This window comes from Brienomyrus brachyistius, chromosome 4, assembly GCF_023856365.1.
Source record: "Brienomyrus brachyistius isolate T26 chromosome 4, BBRACH_0.4, whole genome shotgun sequence".
NCBI classification, from domain to species: domain Eukaryota; kingdom Metazoa; phylum Chordata; class Actinopteri; order Osteoglossiformes; family Mormyridae; genus Brienomyrus; species Brienomyrus brachyistius.
In genome coordinates, this window is record NC_064536.1 from 3,745,169 (window position 1) to 3,769,619 (window position 24,451).

General features: G+C 45.1%; 1 protein-coding gene across 3 annotated transcripts in view; it reads left to right on the forward strand.

Annotated features, from left to right (window-relative positions):
* The first annotated feature begins 81 nt into the window (after nt 1–81).
* rock1 (Rho-associated, coiled-coil containing protein kinase 1) overlaps nt 82–24,451 on the forward strand; it is a 41,663-nt gene continuing 17,293 nt past the window's right edge. For all 3 annotated transcript variants that reach the window (XR_007397677.1, XM_049011950.1, XM_049011951.1), the window contains exons 1-11: nt 82–961; nt 17,580–17,661; nt 19,747–19,847; nt 20,412–20,549; nt 21,034–21,209; nt 21,734–21,818; nt 21,919–22,063; nt 22,507–22,645; nt 23,352–23,443; nt 23,945–24,104; nt 24,215–24,284. Coding sequence is in view for 2 of the 3 variants with exons in the window: in XM_049011950.1 (XP_048867907.1) it covers nt 869–961; nt 17,580–17,661; nt 19,747–19,847; nt 20,412–20,549; nt 21,034–21,209; nt 21,734–21,818; nt 21,919–22,063; nt 22,507–22,645; nt 23,352–23,443; nt 23,945–24,104; nt 24,215–24,284 (1,281 nt within the window). In the remaining variant the exon portion in view is untranslated. The remainder of the gene's footprint in view (nt 962–17,579; nt 17,662–19,746; nt 19,848–20,411; nt 20,550–21,033; nt 21,210–21,733; nt 21,819–21,918; nt 22,064–22,506; nt 22,646–23,351; nt 23,444–23,944; nt 24,105–24,214; nt 24,285–24,451) is intronic.

A 24,451-nucleotide genomic window follows, 5' to 3' on the forward strand; every position in this document is an offset into this window, starting at 1 on the left:
TTCTAAAGGTGGCCGGGCTGACGCGCATGCGCAGATATCGCGGCGTCGCGGTCTGCCCCCCCCCACTCCGCGCGCCTCCTTCCCCTGTCGGCAGAACAGGAAGACAGACATGTTTTTCAAGCAAAGGCGGAGGACCTCGCAAGCCTACGGCGTCCGTCGACAGCATACAGAGATTTAAGCTGGTTTGTCAGCAAAAAGTTCCCCTGTCTAGGATATGGTGCTCCCCGCCGCGGCCTTGGATCGACTCTAGACCCCGAATGGTGTGATTCAGAAAGCGGACTGTGAGGAGATGTTTCGCCGGGGCCGCGCTTCATCCGTCGAAATGGAAGCCGAAGTTTTTTTCGTCACTTCCAGCAAGCTAGCATGCTAGCTGGCTAACTAGCCGAATACTTTGCAGCTGTCAGAGTCATTTGACCTTTTTCCACTCCGTGTTTTTTTTTCCAGAAATGCATCTTTCTATGGATATTTTCTTGGGGGAAGGAAGCGACAGCTGCTCTTATGAATAATTTAACTTTTTATTTTAAGTTGAGGAATATTGTGTTTTGCCACTGTAAAGGGAAGCAGAGCGATCAGTTGCTGCATTTTTTTCCCTCTTGTTGAGAGTGTGTAAATAAGCGGACTGGATATTTTATCGATCATTTCCTTCTTTTACTGTGGATTTTTACGAACCGAGATGACGTTAAGATGTAAAACGGAGAGGAATAAATCGTCGAAACCGAAATTCCTCTGATTAATGGCCCTACAACTTCGATAGGCGAGCAAACTGCGCTTTCTAGTTTGCCAGCTGAAGTATTTTTTTATATATATAAATTGGAGGCGTTTTACATAATCTTTTTTAAAATCACGCAGCCAGAAGTGACAGGAAAAAATGTCCGCCGGAGAAAGTTTAGAGGCTCGTTTTGCGAAAATCGATGCCATGCTGAAGGACCCAAAATCGGAGATAAACACCGACTGTTTGCTGGTACGTTTTTTCCCTTCCCTAGAAGAGTTGGAATCAAAATCATTGAAGTTTCGTATACAAATTAGTTTTTTGGGGGGTTATTTTTGGTTGAGGCTGCGGTCCTTGGTCGTCTATGAAATAATGACCGGTGGACAGACCGCCGACTGTGTGGCTGATTTCGGGCTTTTTTAGAGCTTGGGAAGTGTGTAGACTGTAGAGAGATGTGTAACCTTGACGTTTACGCGCTGCTTTTGGTCGTGACACACCGCCAGGAGGCCGCAGGTCCTGACACATCTCCGCCGTCCCTCCTAGCATGCATCTGCCGCTCAGTTTGCCCGAAATATTGTATTGAGGATCAGACCATTGCGGATACCGAGCCTCTCCTCCGGCCCCGGTATCGATCCAATTAAAGGTGGTTGATATACAGTATCGCCAGTTAAATGATGGGGAAGAGGCTAAAGTCAGACGTGGCGTGTTTATTCAGATCGTCTGGCTGCTCAGAGCCGGACAGTCGGGTGGGTAGGTAGTTATACGGTGTGCTGATCTTTCAAAGTGTAAAGTTGCTAATTCCTGCAAATGTGCATCGGGCATCAGCCAAACTGGTGTTGACCCATTGTATTTTAAACCGGGTGTCTGTTAAGTGTAACAAATACCGGTGGTGGGGGGATGGGCGGGAGGGGCAGGAGCAAAACATTTAATTGGGGACATGGCTTTCCATATTCCGCTTCGCGAACTGCCCAGTAGAAGAAGGCCGCCCCAACGAGTGTAGACAAACTGGATTAAATGGGTTTCTAAGACTGCTCTCCGAGACTGAGAGTGTTTTTCCCGTTCAGTTGGTTGTCACCCCGTTGCTAATAAGCATGTAAATGTAGTTCCCCTGATGGGGGAACGAGTTTCAGGACAGGATACTTGCACTTTTGCCATTCTAATGGTTGATATCTTCTTTAACCTTTTATTAGTTGTGCAAATAAGACGGTACTTTTCCTGTATTTGTACATGTGAAATTTTAGACGCTTCTCTGCCTTTTTAATTATGATGCCAGTTGCTTTGTGGTTTTTCTTGCAAATGGCATGTCTATGTGGTGTGGTCAATTTAAACACACATTTCTTAATTATTCATTATTTTGATATTAACTGAATATGGAATGGAATTAGGTGAGTGTGTCTCTAAAAGGTTATATTTGGGTCCATTAAAATTAATGAGAAGGATCTTTTTACCTTTTTTGACTGGTCTTTTATTTATCTTGACATTAAGATGATTTTGGTGGAGACATTTTCTTAGGAGGTGGTGCCTTACTGGCCGAGTGGGTAGATGTGTTGGCCCACATCTCCAGGGGGTTCCATTCCACCTCTGCTCCGTGAGTGGAGTTTGCACGTCCTTGTGTCCTGTCTCCTTCTGGATTTATTCTGGCAGTTTGGCTGATTGTCTCAGAATTGCCTGCGGTACCTGAATTTCTGTATGTGCCATGTGATGGTTTGCTATCTAGACAGGGTGTTACTCCAGCCTTGTACCTCATGCTACCTGGAATAGGTGCCCGGCCCTATGACCCTAATCAGGATAATCATCCATAATAGATGGATTTTCTCACATACTGTGGAAAATGTGATAATTTTTATGCCAGAATGTTGAATAAATGCATCGCTTGGGTATTTGAATTTCTTTATTTGGCCCTTCAAATGCATGCCTAAAGAGAAACCGTTTTCCCCTTTCCGTGGTATTTTTAAACTTGTGTCACTAGATATTGCACGTTGTGCAAAGTGTTGCCTGCACGCATTTATATCGTAGCATTTAAATGGGCTTGTTTTAAGTGCATGATAATTCCGCCATTCATTCATCTCTAGCTAAACAAGGTCTGACTGTATATTCTGGTACTGCCTGTCTGTGGTCCCTGGAATCCCGATTAAGGGGAGGTTACAGAACGGGCCTTACTCTGAGCTGTGGGGTTAGCTCTTGGCGCATCCATTCAGCTTTGCAAATACGCCGTGTTTTGATAGGGCAGGCAATTAGAAAATGTAACTTTTTTTGTTTCGGTTTTCAGTACAAATGTTTTGAAAGAACAACACACAGGAGGCCTTTCTCCTGCTGTCCTTTCTTATAGCCCAATTGTATATAATACTGCCTTGCTTCTACGTAAGTTTCCTTGAAGCCAGTGGTTCAGCATCCATGAGACTTGTCATATATATTTCTGTCCAGTACCACAATAATAAATAGGCTTTATTGCCTCAGAACTTGTATGTGAAATTCATCTCGGGCCTTTCCTCCCTCCGCTGCGTCTATTTAATCTTGCATGCGCGGGAGCAGACTCACCTCTATCCATACCTTTGCCTTGCACTGGCAGATCTTGGCGCACATCTGGACTCTTCATTTCATTTTCATCTTCTCTTGCCACACTAGAAACAAGTAGGGTTCTTGCATCATAGAGGAGAAAGTATTGCAGTAAACAGCTGTAATCTTCCCACACAACAGGTTTTGCGCCTTCTGAGTAAGAATAGAAAGTGGAGAGCGTATATGTGAAACTCTTTACATAATGTTCATCTCTTCTGTAATATGTTTAGTTGTGTTTAGTGAATTTCAGTGCCTGAAGAAAGTTTATCTCTTATCTGTTGTACTGTTTTGGGGATCCATTGTAATTGGCAAGAACTTTTGTAATGGCCTGTGCAGTGCGAAATTCATTTTATGAAAGGTTAGTGGTACTAGAAAAGGGGCAGTTTATTTGTGCTGCATGTCTTTGGGGTAAAAGATTCACTACTGCATCATTGTCATTATTATAATTATTACCATTATTATTACTGGAAATTGCAGTAGGAAATCTCCTAACTGATTTATCGATGAATCACTTGTGACACCTTAGCTACAAGTACTGGACTAGTTTACACCTCTGCCGTTTTCACTGCTGTTGCCACTGGAAGCAGAACTTGAATTAGTTCCGTTATTAAAAAAGGAACTGGAAGCTGACGCTGCTGTGAAATATATGCACGTTCTCAGAGTTTATATTTCTGAACACTGCTAACACTAGTGACTGGCTCTGGTTGGTCATCCCCTCGCTTGGAGCTGGGAGAGTAGCTGTCAAGACTCCTGTCCACTCGCATGCCCCCTGAATGGTAATGCTACGGGGCCACGTATCGCCGGAGCGAGACACAAGTGCCCTGTGTCTTAGCAGTCTCCCCTTTATAGATGAATGCAGGCCTTTTGCCTGATCCCTCCATGCCACGCCGCCCACAACTTAATAAAAAATTCCTGTCTAATCAAATAACCTCTTGTATGTGACTTGCCGTTTGAAAATAACCGCCTCTGTGTTTCCCAGCGGACCCACTTCCCCCCCATTCGCCTAATAACTGGAACATGGAAATCTGTGCTCCATGTGAGAATGTGTACTTAACTGCATCACACAGGGTAGTTAGGCTTTAGCCTGCATGTAGCTTTTATTATTTTATTATAGAAATTATTTCTGCAGTGTTGGTCATGAGTTCTCCACTACTGGTTTTTAGGCCTTTTTCTTTTGAGGCGTACTTGGCATACTTAAAAAAAACATTCATTCTCAGCACATGTCCGTTCCCATGTTTTGGTAGCTGTTGGCTGGAAATGGTGCTATTGTGAGTATCAAACCGGATACATGGACTTCCATATTTGCTTTCAGCTGCAACGGTGTTGCTGCACCTAAATGTTTGCTCTGGGATCTGACACATAGGAGAGCGTGCTCTCTTGCAAGACTGCTTGCCATATGAGCTACTTAAGTAATTAAGTGTTAACTAAGTGTGTTTTCACTTTTTGTGGATTCCCCAACTTTGTTTTTGTTTTGTTATCTTTGTGGTCACACTTCTGTTGCATTCAAAAGTTCTGGGAGAGGGAAATGCTCGTATGCCAGATTTGAGGTCTTCCACCATCACAAAAATGCTGCAGTAATGTTAGGGCCATATTTAGCCTGGCATTTGCCTTTTAATTCTGATGGACCTGCCCTCACAGCAGGCCTGTATTAGTGTAGATGACAGATCTGGCGGCAAGGGAATCTCAGATGCAGGGAAAATGATGCCAGTGGCTTATTTTCTGGATTGTTTATTTCATAATGACGCTTTTCCAGAAGCGTGCTGTAAATGGTTTTCTTCTCTTATACTGGTTACAGCACATGGAATGCTCCCACTAGCATCCTTTCTACTTGCTCCTGGATGCTGCCGACCTCAAGACTCATTTGGAAAAGCTTGTGCTTTTTGCTCCTGGGCTGACTCTGTGACACATGACTCCAGCCTTGTCCGCTGCTTATCTCCGTCCAAAATAATGGCCAGCTTATCTGCCGTGCTCTTGGGATTCTTGGAACTGGTATTTGAATGTCTGCTGACTTTTAAGGGTGCAGTTTTTGTGTACTCGTGGGGTGTCCCCATGTCCTCCTGGTACTTTAAAATACCTGTTCATTTGTCTCTAGGTTTATTATTATTATTATTATTATTATTATTATTTATTATTAAGACCTTTTAAAAGATATATTGACTAGTGTCCAGTCTTGTAGTGCATTTCCAGAAGCACATCAGTCACAAAACAGAATCTGAAAATATATTTCTCTCCTGATTTTGGAGGCACATAGATGTTATTTATATATTGTAATTGTTAGTCACTGTGGTCATAATCATATGTTGAGAAATGGCCGGTGTAATGCAAGAGCCAGGCAAGTTTGTCAGAACTCGCCTGGTATGAGCCCAGAGATAAGAGGACTTCCTGATAGGAATGTCAGCGTGTGATGGACACCCCAGCTGTTTCTAAACATAGTGCCCACTGAATTTTCTTTCTTCTGTAGTACGTTGCAAGCGAACCTACCTTTTTAGCACAAGTTAAAAGCACACTTCCACTGCCATTCTGTGGACTTGACGCAGTAAGTAAAGTACTTGACCATTTTATAAATACAGTAATTTATGACAGATATTTGTGCGTTTGGTTCCTTATACGGCTTGATTTATTTAGAGTCGTGTGTTACACACAAACACCCTTTTCCAGTGGCTCCGTTCACTTTGAGTTTTGGGAGAAATCTTGTATATGTATCCACCTTGTGGCACATGTCTCCATCGGAGGTGTGAGTAATCCAGGAGTGATTGGTATGCTGCCTTGCCTGCTCACACATCTCTGTCCTGTGCACAGGCTGGTCAGTACTGCCACTGCATAGAACAGCATAGGGCAATTTGAGCAGGCCAGGAGTGAAGTAATTTACTGGTCTGTGATGTCCTATCTTGCTAAGCTGGGGGGGGGGGGGGGGGGGTTATGTTTGGTGTGCCCCGTTTGCTGCTTACCTGATATAAGTGCAGTCCTAACCCACTGAACCACACGCCACCTCTGTCGTATTTTGTGTGACGACATATTAAAATGGTGAAATGAAGGTATTTCCAGTTGTATTTGTTTACATTAAAGTCACGTTAATGATCTTGGACAGAGATATTATCAAGTTCTGGCTGTGACTTCATCCTGCATTTTTTTTTTGGTTAAAATCAAATTTTACTAACTAGGTTACATGTGACATTTCTGCCAAGTTCATTTTTTGGGGTGAAACTGGTATTCAGACTTGCTGTGTTTGTTCCCTTTTCTGGAAGGAAGTTGTGGTTTTTGTTATTTATTTATTAATTTTTTTGTTGCTTGATTACTGTTTCCACCTGTCGTCATGAACTGGATGCTAGGTTATTCCCCACTGAGTCACTGCGTTAAGCCTGACGGAATCGGCACTTCTAGCAGCAGAAGGTCACTGGGTGCAGTGACAGTAAAGTCCAGTCCTTTTAAAACCAGAGAAGAGGACTCCTGGATGTGTTAGATTCTGACCTGGCTTTACATTGTAAATCACACTTTCTACCTTGTTCTAGTTCAATTCATTGAAAACAATGAACAGACCTTCTCATTACCCAGCATTCCTACGACACTTTGAGCCTCTGCAAGAATGTAGAATGATTGATTCAGTTGTTTGGCTTTTATTTTTATTTATCTTGCTTAGTCAGTTTCAATTTTACAATCGTTTTTGTTCACTTAATTTCTGAAGCTTATTCAGGCTATATTGAGGTTGTTTCTGAGGGACAGTGGTTATTGGTCATTTGATGCAAAATCACTTGGTTGTATGTTGGCTTCGAATGGCTTCCAAAACTATGAAAGTTAATTAAAAAGAATTAAGATTTTTAATTAAGATTTAAATGAAGGACTGTGCACAGTACCGGGTACTTATAAAAGTGAAAGGGAATTCATCAGGTCAGGTGTTTAGTTGAATTGTGGTTTAAATGGGCTTAAGATTTTGTGTGATTTCCTTCTTAAAGACTTATCTTAACTTTCTCTTTTGGGTGGAAGGTGAGGTTGATGCCTTTCTAGGAGCCTTGCATTTGATGGCATTTAAAGGGTTGTCCAAAAGTTCTGCTTTTTCCATGTGGAATCTTGAAGCTTTGTCCATCTGATGTGATGTGGATCCTTATGGAGCTCTTTGCTGATAGAGGACTTTCTGCAGGACCTGAGCTGGTCAAATTGGCCGTCGTTTGAGTTTTATCATGTCATCGTGTTGTCTCCCGCTTTTCTTTTAAAAGTGTAATCCGTGCATTGCCCATAAGTACAGCATGTAAGTTGTCAATGTAAATTTGTTTGAATGTTCCTGTGACTTTGACCAGGATTGGTGGCTAAAAGATGGATGGATAGATGGATGGATGGACTTATACAGAATAGTATGTGGAAAGTCAGTGCTTGTGTGGGCTGACGAGAATGTGGCCACATTTTGACATTTGTGCTGCATCTCTGGAAAAAGTAACTCAGTCTGAGGAACTGAACCTCACAAGTCGTACTGGGACACAGTGTTTAAAGTTTTTTCTTTCTTTCTGTCCCTTTTAAATGCTAGATTTTCATAATTTTTCAGTTTAAACTCTATAGTTTTTTTTTCCCCCGTCAAATTTAAAAGAGTACAAACACTGCCAAAACATCGTCTTAAAATCAATGGGCAGGATTTTGGTATTGATTTCCCTGTCTCCAGTTTTGTGGACAGCTGTATATTCTTTTTATATCAGCTTAATCTTCCCATTCACTGAAGCACCTGCTTCAGATGAAGTTCTGAGAATCGCGTTGCTACGAGGGAAGGTGTAAACCATTAACACTCGATACTTAATTAAGAGTGTGGACTGACAGGATTATGCGGCTCTCCAACATGTTTGTCATTACGCCAGGGACACCGTCCATTTGTATTCAGTTGGCTTTAGTGCTTTAACTTTCAGCATGCAAGGAATACTTTAATGCTGAATCAAAGTGCACCTTGAAGTGAATGCAACTCTCTTGCTTGGCCACCTCCGTCTGCACATTATGTTCAGTGGGCGGTCATTCTTTGTGCTGTGTTGAAATATCACATGTGGATCTTGCCTGGCAGGTCTTGGGGAGAGAGTTGTGCTGAGTTTAGCCCAGGAGAAGGGCCTGACCCAAAGTGCAGCTCACTGAATCCAGCCTGTAACCACCCGCACCTCCTTATATGGAGATTTGCCGCACAATTAACTCCATCATGCTCTGTTCGTTTTTTTTTTCTTCTTTCTTTCTCCTTATTAATCGTGGGCGTTTTCTCAGCTCTCTCTGTCAATGTGTCAGCAAAGAGGGGATCAAAGGCCAGTATGAGGCAACCTTTGTTTTCCTTTGGGAGGCCTTTTGACATTGCCTTGCAAATGGAACCCATTTTCTTGGATCTGTGCGGTTCGCTGGCATCCCGCTTGGGACTTTCAACCAGAATGCAACAGCCCAAGTGGTTGAACTTTACAGCATGGTGCCTAAATGTGTTTTCCTGCACCCTTTTGTTGAGTAAACTTTGTGCTATTTTTATCCTGCGCACTCTTTGTTTAATCTGATTGTCAGACTTGCCCCCATAAGTAACATTTTATGGGGACAGGACGTCTTGAGAGATTAGGCCCCATTTCATGGGTTCCAGACTGCAGGAGGTCTGTCATCTAAAGCTTTAGATAATCCAGGTCTGCTGTAGGCTAGTGTCTCTGGTGACGTTCCGCCTGTAATGAAGGCTGAGGCCACCATCTTGAAAACAGTTGCGAAGGTGCCATTAGGAGCCTACCTTAAGAGTAAAATTACTGTGCATCTTCTTTGTTTAAATGTTGATAATCTGTTAAAGTACATCATTTTTCTGTTTTATTCTGGAGGAGCCCAGGTGGATTAGTTGCTGGTAGTGGGGGGTCAGTGGGGGGTAGGGGTAAGAGGTTGGAAGTAGTTTTTTTTTTGTCAACAGTTAAAAATTGAGTCAGTGTTAACTATTGCTGATGTTGTAATAAAACACCAGAAGAGTGAAGTCTGTATTTGCAAAATTCAGTGCATATGCTGTTAATACAGCTCATACACTTATTTTTTATATGGAACAGAAGTAGAAACAACAGGTTGCAACTCGGTAGCAAAAATTTATGCAGCAATAGCACTTGTATGCTACCACTTCCATTTAAGTGTGAAAGAAGAAAGAGTGAATTGCAGGTATAAAACACGGGGAGGAAAATAAATCACATGAAATATCCAGCCTATAAACCTGCTCTTCGCTGTTGTAAGGTGCTTTCTTGCCAAAGTTCAGGAACTGAGTAACTGGGCCCTCTCTACCGGGAACTTTTGTAACTCCTGGCCACTTTGTTGTGCTGCTTTCCCACCTCACATCAAGAACTGTGACCTTTACAGTAAATATGCACATATTTTCATTTGAAACCACCACCCAAAATTATGGAGGATAAACAAGTCATTTTGATAATTGCTAGTTATTGGAGGGGGGGGATCAACCGCGATCAAAATAGAACACAGCCTTTTATTTATACGATACATTTATTCATTATTACATCTGGCAAACAGATTTATCTTTCGTTTTCTGCGGAATAAAAAGGGCCCTGGCGATATTAAACAAAGGTATATTGGTTATTGATAAAATTTTCTGATGCAGAAATATGGAGGCGTAAGGAAAAAGGTATCCATTCATGCATTAAATGTAACTGAGGTTCAAAAATAACTCCATTTACTCAAATGTTTGCTCCTACATTGATCTCTCGTCCCCTCATTTCCGCATAACTGGTATTCTCTGTGGCAGCTCTATCGTTAGCATCATAATCGTGATGAGTAACTAGTCAACATCAAGCTCAAAGCATCATCAAAGAGCCATAAAGTGGACTAGTTTGTGCACTGCCTACTTGGAAGCACTGACCATTCTTCTGGTCCTACCTGCCACGTTGTACATCACCACCTTCATTATGTTAGTCTTATGCATATAGTGGTTCATTGTGTCTAAAGTGATAGACACATTAAGAGGATACTGATGATTTGTTGTAATACACATACTGTGATATTTAAACAGGATGTAAGCAAGCTGTAACAAGTAGGGTAAGTAAAACACATTAATAAAGTAATACTCTAAAGAATACCAAATATAATTTAGAATGCAAATGTATGTTTGCTTGTTTTATGGGTTTACAGTTGTGCTAATTTTATTGCAGCAGTTCATTTCCACCCCTATTTTGTTGCTTTACTGTATTTTCTTCCTCTCTGGCATGCACAGACCTGAATGTTCAATAGGTGTTTGCCGCTAAATTTAAGAATAATTAGTACTGCTATGCTTTGTCACCTAAATCAAGATACTAGAGCATGCTTTCTTACTTTCAGTATGCGTCTGTCAGTAGTTTTTCTGTTTATGATCTAATTACCACCCCCGGCTGAATGGAGATAAATCCGTCATCAGGGGTCTTTCATAAAAGTGGGAAAGAGTGTCTCTGTCTTAGCTGCAGACATCAGACCAACCACACAGAGGATTTCCGGTGGTAAATCTGCAAGTGGATTAGATAGACAATAAATGCCTTCTGCCTTTTCCAGACTAATCACTGACAGAGATTTTCTGCTAGCTGGCCGGCCCAGTTTCTCAATTGCTTCATGTCTGTCTTTTTAAACCTGCTAAATTGAATTTTAAAGCTAGTCCAGGAATAGGGTTAGTTGGTGAAACCGTTTCTGTCGTCAAGGAATAGCTGACTATTTTAATTGAAAAGCAATTTGAGAGCATCTGGTTGATACTAGACTGGGCGAAAAACAGGCCATTCCCTAAGATGAGTAATCTGCCTTGTGGGCGGGATACCATTGTCAAGGGGACAAGCCAAGGGGACAGCGTGTGGTGCAGTGGGCTAAGCCTGTGTGCCTGTAAGCAGCAGGTCACAGGTTCAAACCCAGCCACAGCATGTCTGTGGGTCCTTGAGCAAGGCCGGTAACCCCCAGCTCCCTGGGCGCCATTGCAGGTGGCAGCCCTTCGCGGACAGCTTACTCTACATGGAGCAAGCTGAGGGAGGCGTAAAGACAATTTCCCCACAGAGGGATGAATAAAGTATCAATTATTATTATTGGGTGCCCGAATCACCCTCCAGCAGGGAGGAATGAGCCAATCTGGCGATGGGACAGTCCTGCTGAGTACGGAGGGAGGCCTGTGGAAATGTGCTGGCTACCTCCCCCTTGTCTCCTGTTTCAGCACCTGACTGCTTCTGTCCTGCAGCGGGCCGGGTGCATCTCAAACGACTGGTATTGGTTAGAGGGGGTTTACTTTGTGGTTCATGCTTTCTCTCACGTTCCCAAACTGTAAGCGTGTTCTTGGGACCTTTTGTAAAGGTCATAACTAAAGTATTTTTTTTTTACTAACTCCATTTTATTGTAAATGTGTCTTCTTGAGGTTATTAAATTATGTAAAATTAGTAAAATCTGGGAAGGGAGTACTGCCCACAAATTTAAAATGTCAGATAACACATTTAAATACCTGAAGGGACTAATGCTTTACCAAGCATCGGGATTTATGAGAATCAGTAAGCCTAATAAGCAAAGGAATGTGGCTTTGAGTTTCCCCTCCCCCAACTGTTGTACAGCTTCATGACCATTTCCGACCAAGTGTCTCTCAGCCTTCGAGAACATGGACTCTGAGTGTTTTGACTAGCTTTTTTTTCCCCCGTTTGTTTATGCTTGCTTGAAGAATCGATGTAATTTAGGTCTGAACAGTATGACATTTTAATTTATGCAGCTCTTCTGAATAATACAGGAAATGCCTTTTTCCCAGGGAATCTGATGCGGGCACTTTACATGAATAAACACGAGTTCATTTTAATAAGCATAGAGCGATCTTTATTTGTCCTAGATTGTTCTGTAAATTGCTTTCCTGCGCTGTGTGCTCCCTAGAGTCATTGGGATATTAGATTCCATTTTTGTACATGGGGGAAAAAAAAGTTAAACTGGCAATTGTTTTACTTACCAAGCGACATTGCAGAGCGGATTTGAGTTGATTTTCTGCAGAGCATGCTGGTACTGTTAGCCCTAGGAGGAGGAGGGGGGAGTGTGTCAGGCTCTCACAGTGGAGCCCTTTGTCTGCCCACGCTGTGTCAGAAGGGGTGAGGCCCAGACTCGAGTGAGGCGAATTGGCGTACAAATCCGGCAACGAGCTGGGCCGCTCCCTGGGGCGGCTGTGCCCGCCGCTTCTGGGATGCGGCGGTCTGCGTCTCACCACCAACAGCATCATTGAGGCGGGCCCGAACCCCGAAACTAGAACTGCTGCTTGTTTCAGTTGGTGCGAAATTGAGTTCAGCAACTCCATCGACGAATATAATTTGCTTGTCATATCGGCACCTTCCAGCACAAAGAACTTGCTGACAGTTAGCTGGTGTTTAAAAAACGAAAACAAACAAACCTGACTGGCCAGTGTCTGAAGATAAGTGAAAAGTGCCAGATTAAGAAGTTCACTTTCTGAGTAATTTGCCGTGCTTTTTATTGGAGGCAAGCTTAACACTAAACAGACTCAAGTTTGACCTTTGACCCCTGCCCCCCCAACCTCAAGAATTGGTTTTGACCCCGTGACAGCTGGCATTGGCTTCCACTGTGAAGTGCTGCAGCTGGGACAAGGGGCCGGGGGGGAGGTCTTGGCTGGCAGCTGTGAAAATGGGCGGGGGGGTGGCATTATTCAGCACTGGCATTGGGACTGGGCCGCCCGGTCCTGCTTGAGAGAGCTCTCCCGTTTCTGAAACTTGCCGTTTTCCGGAGGCCCTTTCCCCACACTTAAGCCAGAATGCAGGACGCATAATTGAAAACAGAGGTGGCTCTCTGACTCCCCCCATCACCCTCCTCGTACCGTTTCGTTGGGAACTTGTTTGGCCGCATACTTAAAATAGCTCTCTGACGTGTGCCGTCCTGCTGAGGAATGCAGTCACGGCCGTGCTGGGCGCTCAGCAGCAGGAAGTTACGCAAACACCCTTTCAGAAGCGCAGCTCTGAGCTGGATGCTCATCTGCCCCTCTCCATCTGCTTGCTGGCTGGCCGGCACTGGCTTGTCTCTCCCAGCCCGTTTGGCACTATTGTCCAGCCTGCTGCCCTGCACTGACTCCGCCTCTTCTAAGCCTCTCTGTGTGTTTCCCTGGCTGTTCAGAATCAGAGTGGGCAAGCCTGTCCAGGAGCACGGCACAGTGGCACAGGTGGCAAAACCCCTGTGCGGAGATGTTTATCATCCACCGGAGTGGCCCCTGTGCTTGGCTGGCTCTACAGGCTGTTCTCCTGAGGGTGCTGGCTCAGCAGGTTCATTGTGTGTTTCTGTGTGCAAGCATGGACCTTTTTCATTCATATTTTACGGCTTTGGATTCCAGGAGGGTGAATGCCTTCGGTATGTTTGTCTCTAACCTCAAGCTACTGGGAAGACTTTTCTGGACCAGAAATGCATCTTGGGGCAGGGGTGGGGTCAGTGCTAGCTCTCCATCTCCTAAATACATTTCAAAACAAACAGTTGGACTGCAATGATTTCAGGTACATTTTCATAGCAGTATTTTGCCAGAATTGTTTAAAAATATTCAGCTTCTAAGGGATCATTGAGACCTACAGGCATTAATTTATTTTTTACTCCTCCAAGTATGTGTGTGTGTGACTATACAGTTCTTATGGGAGTAGGATATTTGGATGTCTTCAGGTCTGAAGTGGGAGAGGCACTTTTCCAGAAAAAAATTAAAGAACCTTTCTGTTTCTAGGTACAGCCATTGCAGTGTTCATTTTAGGTATAAACACACATTTTTGCCCAGCCTGTCAAATAGGGGTGGGTATTGCCAGTGATTGCTTGAATCGATTCACTCCAATTCAAGGTCCTGATTCAGTGATTTCAGTGATTTGATTCGATTCTGTATTGATTCACTTCGGGATATTTCCATTACAGTATCAGTTTGCTTGGATTGGAAATTCTTGGAGAACTAATGCTGTAGATTATACAAGGAACCTTCTAACCTGGTTCATTATTAAATATTAAGTCTTATTATATAATAAATATATAGAAAATAATAAAAGTGTGTGCATTAAGAATTGACCCTATAGCTGCTGCATAAATTAACTTATTTAAAATGGTCAAATGTCAGATTGGATATTTTTGCAGACTATGCATCTGGATGATGTTTTCGGAGATTGGTGGTATTTCATCTTCACTACTCTTCACTGCTTTCGTATTTCTGAAGTCCAAAATGCATCCTAACATCTGCCATTAGGCTTGACGGTACCTTCATTGGAGTAGCGTCTGCTGTTTTATTTTATTTTCTTTTGTAAATCTGTGTTTGTTTGCTATATCTTGTTGCATGAGCTGGCAACGCGAGACTAACGGGGTAAAACCCCACACATTCACGGGAAAAGGCCATATGGTAAAGGGAAAGTACTAAAAAATCGATCTTGGAATCTTATGAATCTGTATCAGATTATGCAAATGGAGATGGATTTGAATCAGAAAATCCTTTTTTTTTTAATTTTTTTTAACCCAGCCCTACTGGCAAAGGTGTCTCCTGAAAGCTTCCTCGGTTTTCAGTCAGTGCATGTTTCCCTCTCGTGTGCTGCTGGCATACACCTTCATGTTAGACACCTGGTTTAGGTCAGATCTAGATGGTACTGCTACAGTCCAGCGGCTCGAAAGGGGAGGGGGGTATCTCATTTCCTTTTGAAAGATCAGCTACCATGCCAGCGGATGTAAACCTCATCGTGACATTTTAAAAGTTTACTGGCTTGACACTCGGTCCTTTGGTCAGTGTCACTTGTCCTCAGTGTGCTGTGAATTGTCTCGGTTTGTTTAAAGAACAGGAAGGTGAACAACTGGGTCTTGGGAACTAGAGTCAGTGGCCAAAACCCATCATAGATCATAGGCGATCATAGATTGCCGACTTAAGGCAGAAAAACTGAAGCTGCTGAGGCAGCTGGGTAATGTAGTATTCGTTGGTTGTAGCGTGGCGGCGCTGAAGGTTGGTGCTTTTGTACACTGTCAGTAGTAAGTGCTGTGGCCTGGTGCCCCGGGGTTGCTGGTTCAGTTCTTGTCCCAGCCCGTTTGTGTGGAGTTGCCATGTATTCTATACTCCTGTTTGACTTAATTGCGGTTTCCCAGTCTAATGCAAGTACTGTTTCCTGGGACAGGATTGTTGTCATCCTACACTGGATAAGTATTTCTGGGAAAATGGGTTTTGATTGTGCAATAAAGCTTAAAAAAAAAAAAATATATATATATATATTAAGAATCTGCAGTGTTGTATGCTGTTACGTGATTAATCAGCAGATATAAATAAAATGAGATGATTGACTTCTATTGTAGGTTCTGGCCCTGTCCCACCTCCTTTGCTTGCTGCAGCCATTCTCCTTCCCAGTTTCACTCGCCTATTCCATCGGCCGGGGTTTCACCCACGATCATGGTTGTAACTGCCATGTGAGGTCCAGGCCTGATGGGATACTCTTCCTGAAGCACCCTGAATTTCTTGGTCTGCTCTTTCACCTGGGCTCACGCTGCTGTTAGGAGCATTAGATGCAGTTTCTTAAATGTGCTAAAATATGTTAAACGCATGTATGCCTCGAAGGTTAACAAACATCGGTGGAAGCCAAATTCTGGCTGATAAATGACCAAAAATAAGTTTTAGGTCGCTGAACATTTAACTGATAAGCCTGCGCGCCTGTTGGCTTGCTTGAAGTTGCAGGGGACCGAAAAGCCTAAGAGTAGCACTTCAGTGTGCTTCTCTTCCTCTTTTTGTCCCGGCGTTTAAGCAATGCAGCTCCGTCTCCAGCACAAACATGGCTGCTGTCCAGCTTCTATGGGCTCATTCTTGTGCTGCTGTTGTCTTTGGCTGGTGTTTCCCTGGGGCATGTTAGGTGTACACTCGCGGCAGCTTAGCGTGTCCAATGCTTTGCTCCATATACCCTGCATAGGAATGCATACTATTACGTGACACAGCTACGGTCGCAGAACTTGCCTGCGGTGCTTGTTTTTGTTCCAACCACTGTGCATATTTATTTAGTCAGCAGCCGCCCTCTGCTCGCATTTTCACAGGCCTGTGCTCCTCACTCCTCATCTGGTTACCAAACATGGTTGCTACAACAGCTTGAGAGGTTGTGCTTCCTTGTCACAGTGACTAATTGCCTTGGCCAGTGGGACTCATGTTATATAATGTCCCTTTTTGGACATCGGAGCTTTTTCTTCTCTTCCCTGACCCCAGCTAGCTGACTGAGGCCACACTATCTTCTTCTAAGAAGACCGTGTTTGGGCAGAGACGTTATTATTGAAGAGTGAGGGGCCCATTTTTGACTTTTTTTTTTTAATTTTTTTTACACATCTGTTGGTTTTGGTGAACTTGACTCCTGGCCTGCCAGGTTAGGTATTGGTTGCTGTCACAGGCCACAGGTATAGCTGTGTACCTTGTCCTTAAGGCTACCACCCCGCTGCAGACTAATCAGTCACTGGGTACTGGTTAACGGTCCACGGCTGTTTTTCCCTGTTACATTTGTCTTACCATCGCAATTACCTGGAGAACGTTGTGACGTCAATAGGTGCATGATTCCGGTGTCATGAATTGCAATGACACTCTTACATTTACATTTCTCAGCCCAGGGAACCAGGGAACTGTCGCTGACGGAAACCCATTTTGTTCACTGGGTGTATAAATATGGTAGGCCCATTCCCCACAATGCACTTTTGCTGGCGATACCTCAGGCCTGTCCTGCTCACAGGCACATTACAGCCCCATCAGCACCCACCGTTACTGCATACTTTTGCCGGCTGCCCCCCTACCTGCTAGCCTGGCCTCATTGCTGGTGAAGCTCAGGACCTCAGGAGGGATTTTCGACACCCTGCTTTTTCTGTGGATGACCCACTATTCAATGCACTGCATGTTAAGAGTGACTTAAGTGCTTCAGTCGGTCCCCTAAATACAGCTAGTCAGTGAGCCGAAGAAATGGTAGTGTAGTCACATCCTGTAACGCCTTATCAGGTGTGCGGCTAGTGGTGTAGGGTGTTTTAGCCTGTATAAATCACTTTTGTGCTATTCCCCTGTCAGAGGAACTCCAACAATTAGTGGAAATAGGATTCTATATGCCAGCTGTGAGCACAGTGATATTTCCCCGTCCAGCTTATTAACCCTGCTCTTGGCTGGAGCCCAGCACTCTTCACATTCGCAGGCTTCCAAATGAAAGGCACGGCTTTTGAATGCTGCTGATTCTGAGTTTTACCGTCGAGAATATTCCAGAACGTGAAGCGCAAAGACTGTTGCGACCCTGCAGATTTCTAGACTGCTCAAGTATTTTTTGTTTTTAGTGTGTATGGTTGCCGCTGAGTTTTAAATGAAGCATATAAGCTGTCATGGTCATGTATCTGAAACAAGTGTGCCCTCTCTCTGCAGGATGGGCTGGATGCTCTGGTCTATGACCTGGACTTCCCGGCCTTAAGGAAGAACAAGAGCATTGACAACTTCCTGAGCAGATGTAAGTAATGGGTGTGAATCCCCCCCCCCTCTCAAAACAACAAAAAAAAGAATGGTTGCGTGAGACAATGCCTAAAGACACGTAGACTGTTTGGGCCACTGATTCAATATCAAGACAATAGGGAATCCGCACTCCACAAAGATCACACTGGCTTTTATGGACCACAACTTTTGACAGTAATATATCCTCTTACTGCTGCAGTAAAAAGTACAGCACACAGCTCCCCACAGCTCCCACTGCCACCGGAGAGAGGCTGCCATCTCGTTCTGCCCAAAGCCTAAAGCAATTTGGTGTTGGTCTCCAACCTCCTAGTACCCCTCAAACCCGCAAAGACTCTTCATAATACCCCCGATTGTCCCAGAATATGATGGATCGTCTCTGGACAGCAATGCTCACTTGGCATCCTGAAAGACTGAAGTTCTGTTCATGGCCTGGAAATGCTAAGCAGTGATACGAAAGGAAATGCTTGTGTTGTAGTGGATTGAGCCGGTGTGAGTGTCCCCCTCGATGTATGGAGTATTTCTGTCTTAATGTATCTATTTCAGTGATTTTTAAAATGATCGAAGTCCTTTAAGCCTTATTGCGTTTTGTTTTCACTGCCCTTAAAGTATTTTCACTTATGGGACACAAACGCTCAGCCTTGCTTTTCCTGAACTTTTAGTTCCTTTTATTTTCACTCTTCTTTCTTTAATAGCTCTCTGTTGTATTTTTAGATCAATTCAACTTGGATGGCCCGTTTTTCCAAGCACTTTTTTGCCAGTTGTGACCCATGTGAATTGCAAGCAATCTCCCTTTTTCAGCTATGACCAAATTTGGCTGAGTGGTATCGGTGCTCCCGATGGGCGCAGATAAGGCCTGTGCCCTTCAGTAGCTGTGCAGTGTGTGACGGCCCCGGGCCCCTTGGAGACTCTGCTCTTGGATAAAGAGAGCCTCCCTAAGGAGCAAAGTATCCAGCCCCCCCAAACTACATGGTGTGACTGGCAGGAACTCGGGTGGATTCATGCATGTATAAATAAATATCCCTGCGACTTTGGCCTTGTTTTTGTGGAACCATGCTGGGCTGGGCAGGTCTCGCGCTTCACTATCAGCCTCCTAATAACCGAGACAAGCTTCTGTTTCAGCTGCCACCCTTCACAAATCCTTTGTGGACTCGGAGGTCGCTTAATAAAGTGTCCCCTGCAGTTCCCTTAGCAGTATATATTTTTTTTGAGTCTCAGCTATTGCTTTCTGATGCTTTGTGATGTATATTTTTTGTATTTAGCTGAATTTAGGCAATTTAGGTTTCTTATTGATAAGGAGTTTGTAGTTCATTACAGCTGTGTTTACTGACTGTTAAAGTAGAATCGCTGGCCATTTCATTAGGTATCCTGCTTATTAATGTGATTATATATAAAACCTGTGATCTAAGATGATTCTGATATGACTGTCGGGGCCAGACATGGTGGGTCCAGCATCTCCAAAACTGCCACCGTCCTGTTTCCCCCCCCCTCACTACATTGTCTAGAGATGAGAAATGGTCCTGTTTTAAAAAAATAATAAATTCGGTCAGGCATTTTTGTGGCAAGAGGTTAGAGGTGAATGGGCAGAGTCATTAAAGCCAACAGGAAGGTCACAAGTGCAAAGATGACTGCTCTGGGCGAACGCACAACCCATCACCCTTTGAAGCAGTTTTGGAAGTGAAAGTGGATGCTGCCTGGTATTGGCTAGCCGTGCATTTTGACCAATCAGATGGTGATGCAAGCAGCTTGGTTTAGTCACGCTTTTGGCCCTTCTTGTAAGCGGAGCCATTTCAGCACAGGCACGGCTCTCAATTTACAATGGAAAACGATCTTTTCGTGGTTCGGCTCCGGTTTGGCTTGGGTTCTTGCTGGCAGTGGGAAAGCCGGATACATGTATCTGATAGTGGACACTGAGTGTACAAAGAAGTCTGGATCCATTTATCGGCACCTCCCCCCCCCCCCCCCCCCCCCCCCAACTCTCAGTGTATTTGTGTCATCCAGGGCCTGATGGGTCTGAGGCGGGAGTATTGTCAGTTTACCCTGGCTGTTGTGCTGTATTCTCACCTTGCTCCATCTTCCCTCCCAGACAAAAACAAAATCAGCAAGATCAGAGATCTTCGCATGAAGGCAGAGGACTATGAGGTGGTCAAAGTCATTGGCAGGGGGGCCTTCGGGGAGGTGCAGCTGGTAAGACTAACCCCCCACCCCCGCCACACAGTGTCTCAAGTGTCCTTTAAACTGTTTCAATCGATACCCTCCACACAGCGAGAGTATAAAGATGGATGTGCTCTTACAGTACTCGTACTCATCATAATGGTGCAAAAGTACTCCCGAGACTGTTTATAACAATTTTTTAATTACTTTTGGTCTGATGCAGAAAGGTTTAGATCAGGGCTCCCCAGTTCCGATCCAGGAGAACTAGTTTGTGTCACACTTTACATATTTCCTTGCTGAAACACACCTACTAAACCTGGCAATTGGCTGGTGAGCTGAATAAGGTGTGTTTGAGCAGGGAAAACTGCAAAATGTGTTACAGACTGGCCCTCCAGGACTGGAATGGGGAGTCCTGGTTTACATCTATGATGAACTTCCATGAAAGCAAGTCTTCTGGTTGACGGCCCATGTAGCCCTTTGGTTGACGTTATATCGTGACCCTCCCACACGTTTCTGCCTCTAATGAAATGGCTTTCATCATGGGAAGGTTCTCCCGTACTAAGTGGGCGTCTCTTCACCATGCCACACGCTTCCCAGGTGCGACACAAAGCCACAAGGAAGGTTTACGCCATGAAGCTTCTCAGTAAATTTGAGATGATCAAAAGGTCGGACTCTGCTTTCTTCTGGGAGGAGAGGGACATCATGGCCTTCGCCAACAGCGGCTGGGTGGTACAGGTACAGTACTCGACGTTCGGCTCGGTGTCGACCGCACCTTTCTCTCTCTTGCCATTCAAGCAGCAAAGACACCTTTTGTTAGCTCTGTGATTTCTTATTTGTCCAAGTCGAGGCTTCAAAACATTCCCTCCATAATGTAATACTCGTTCGTCAGTGGCTGCATTGATTGACGAATGGAGGATACGGAATGTTTTCAGCGTGTAGTATTACGAGACGGGTTCACCGTTGCAGAAAGGTCTCCCGTTTCCTTGGGTCTTAGCTCGAAGAGGGGGGATACCCTAGTCGCACATGATTTAGGCACTTTAGGGTCTCAATCTGCTCATTCCTCTTGCTTCTCGAAGCCACACGTGTTATTGCCTTTGTAGCTCGTGAACTTAATCGTCAGGCTGCCAGGGAGTCCGTGTGTGTATCAAGCTCAGGTTTACCTAGCATGAAGGTAATGGCCCTAACGTGAGTGTATTGCCCCCCCCCCCCCCTCCCCCAGCTCTTCTACGCGTTCCAGGACGACCGGTACCTGTACATGGTGATGGAGTACATGCCTGGTGGTGACCTGGTCAACCTGATGAGCAACTACGACGTGCCCGAGAAATGGGCTCGCTTCTACACCGCCGAGGTGGTGCTGGCCCTGGACGGCATCCACTCCATGGGCTTCATCCACAGGTACCTCATCCCGTTCTTTCCTGAGCCGTAAAGAACGGGAAGCTGCCCCCGCAGGCCTGGTCACAAGCCCACGTTCAGGTCTCAGACCCAAGCATGCGAGAAATGAACCCCCCCCCCCCCCCCCCCCACATCTGCTGTCCCTCGTGAACAGCAGACGGCTGAATGGTAATCTGTCCGTGGCCCAGCCGGTGTAGCCATGGTTATACAAACAAGGAGGCATCTGCGTGTCAAGTGCTCGTTCAGTTTGACGCCTGGCACCCGGCACTCTTCCGGCAGGAAAGAGTTTTTATACAGGGGGTTTAAAATTGGCCAGGCGATAACACAGCCCGTCCTCCAGCCCCAGCTGAAAGCACCACGTGCGGCCATGTCCGATAAACGTGTCTTGGAGCCATCATCTGCTCCGCCTAGGGCCTGAGTACCCACATCTCTCGCCTTGTATTTTTTTTTTTTTTGTGTATATTTTTTTCTTTGCTGGGAGGTCGTGTTCATACCTATTCATCCATATTTTATGCCACGTCTTGCAGGGATGTGAAGCCAGATAACATGTTGCTGGACAAATCGGGTCACCTGAAACTGGCCGACTTTGGGACCTGCATGAAGATGAATAAGGTATTCAGAAGTCCTGCTTAGTGACGCTTGATGGTTGTGCCGCGTCGCCTGAATGTCGATGCGGCGGCAAATGGTGCTGAAGTGCCGTTTCGCATGGCAGGACGGGATGGTGCGATGCGACACGGCGGTGGGGACTCCTGACTACATCTCCCCCGAGGTTCTGAAATCGCAAGGGGGAGACGGCTACTATGGGAGGGAGTGTGACTGGTGGTCCGTCGGAGTCTTCTTGTACGAAATGCTCGTGGGTGAGTCTGAAATGACCACATCCTCGCTCTTACTTTGTGACAGGTATTGGGTGTAGATAGGTGTGTGCGATGTGAGGTTGGCAGAGTCCACGCTGGACTCGTTACTTTGTAGCTAATGCTCTGTAGCTCGTAATGATGTCAGCTGCAGAGCGGTGAGGGGTCCTTTCAATTAAAATGAAAAATAATTTTCCTTCACTTCCAGCTTTTCTTTTTGTTTCCCCTTACAGCATCCTCAATGGGGGATTCTCTGAATGTGCTGGCAGATTTATTTTGACCTTTTTGTTTATCTTCCTTAAAACTTGGCCCTACATTAGAAGTCATTGCCCCCTCCCCAATAGGCTGGTAGCGTTCATGTTACCCTCACTCCTCAACACACTTCAAAAAAACACTTTTTTTTTGTTTTGGTGGGCTGCAGTCTCATTCGTCCTCCACTTCCTCTGCAGGAGATACGCCCTTCTATGCCGACTCACTGGTGGGCACCTACAGCAAGATCATGAATCACAAGAATGCCCTGGTCTTCCCGGAAGACAGCGAGATCTCGAAAGACGCCAAGAACTTGATCTGCGCCTTCCTCACGGACCGGTGAGTGCGTGAGCCGGGAGCCTTAGAGGGCCACCGCTGGTCCCCCCTTCTGTCACCCATCCAGACTCGTTTTCCCTGAACCCTGAAACTATCAAAAGTCAATCTTCACGATGTCTTGGATTCCGTTCATGGGCCACGGCCCTGATGGTGTTTGAGGCACCTGGATTTCTGCAGCCGATTATGTTCCTTGCCAATAGGTGCTCACGGGTAAAAGCTGAAAAGTCAGGTTAATTGGAATATGTTTATTTTGACTTCAAAGAGAGACGGTTTTTGCGATGGCTGTTGAGAGACCACCGCACCCCCCCCCCCCCCCCCCCCCTTGCCTGATGAGCAAACGGCTCGTTCATCTCCAGCCTAGTTTAGTGGATGTCTTATAGTCTTATGAGAGAATTGAGTGTGAAATTGACCATAGTTTTAGTCAAGTCATTGAGGAATTGTTGCATTTCAGTGGATAATGTCGGTACAGTTTTTGAAAGAAATAACGACATTTCTGAAATGTCAAGAAATCTACACTCTCCTGTTGGTACCTTTTGGCACATGCTTTGCAAAAAAAAAAAAATTCTGAACGGTCCTTGTGGAGTCCACAGTGAAGTCCCCTTGACCCTGAGCTCAGCTCATAGACGCGTGTGATCAGCAGAAGGCGTGGTGACCCGTCAGAGCTGCCATGGCGACAGACAGTCGCTAATCCTCAGCCCTACCTTTGCAGGGAGGTCCGACTGGGCCGCAATGGCGTGGACGAGATCAAGCGGCACCCATTCTTCAAGAACGACCAGTGGACGTGGGAGAACATCCGGGAGAGTGAGTGTGGGGAGCGCTAGTCTTCAGGAACGCTTTACTCTCATTTAGTTCTTCTCATTTACTTTACATGAACAAATGACGGAATGGTATTGGTTTTGAAAGTTGAAGTTGAATTACAAACAGGTGATGATTGAAGCATTGAGCTATTCAAATAATAAGCAGGCCGTCAAACTGGCCAAAGGCCTCAGTTTTATCATGTCAGATGTCCAGGGCGGGCTAAAAACTACTAAAGATCTTAGTGTTTTTGCCATATACTCCCACACACTCACGTTTCAAGTGTGAATTTGTGGTCTTTGATGTTGTCTTCTGGTTCATTAAAAATCCCACGGGGCCAAAGGCAGTCACGGGTCTGGTGAGCGTCACCTCCAGTGTGAATAGCTGGGGTGGGACTTTGCGTGCATGGATGTGTAAGCTAATGGCTACATTAGCTAATAAGCTAAAAAAAAAGACCTAATAGCTCATAAGGTCTGCATTTTCTGGAATGTGCAAATCTTTCACCAGCTGCCGCCCCCGTGGTCCCGGAACTGAGCAGCGACATCGACACCAGCAATTTTGACGACATCGAGGAGGACCGAGGTGAAGAGGAAACGTTCCCAGTACCAAAGGCGTTTGTGGGCAATCAGCTCCCCTTCGTGGGCTTTACCTACTACAGCAGCCATCAGTGAGTCCCTCATGCTAGATCCCATACTGGTCTGAGCGTGCTTTGCTTCCGTGAGCTCTTGGGGCGTCTTGAATGGTGCTGGAGGTAACTGGCAGGTCTCCCTGGCACAGGTTATCCCGGACCTCCAGCTCCAAGACGAGCGACAAGTGTAGTAGCTCCAGCAAGGAGGAGAAGAACCACGTAAGTAGAGTTTCCACTGAGGTGGTGTAGCGGCACGCCTGTCTATAAGCTTCCGTTGGCTGGCCGCATTAACGCAACTTGACGATATGGAGCCAAGTTGTAACAAACAAGTCAATCGGAATTCTGGCAAAATCCACGGTTTTATTTAGAAGCACGGTGAGCACCCT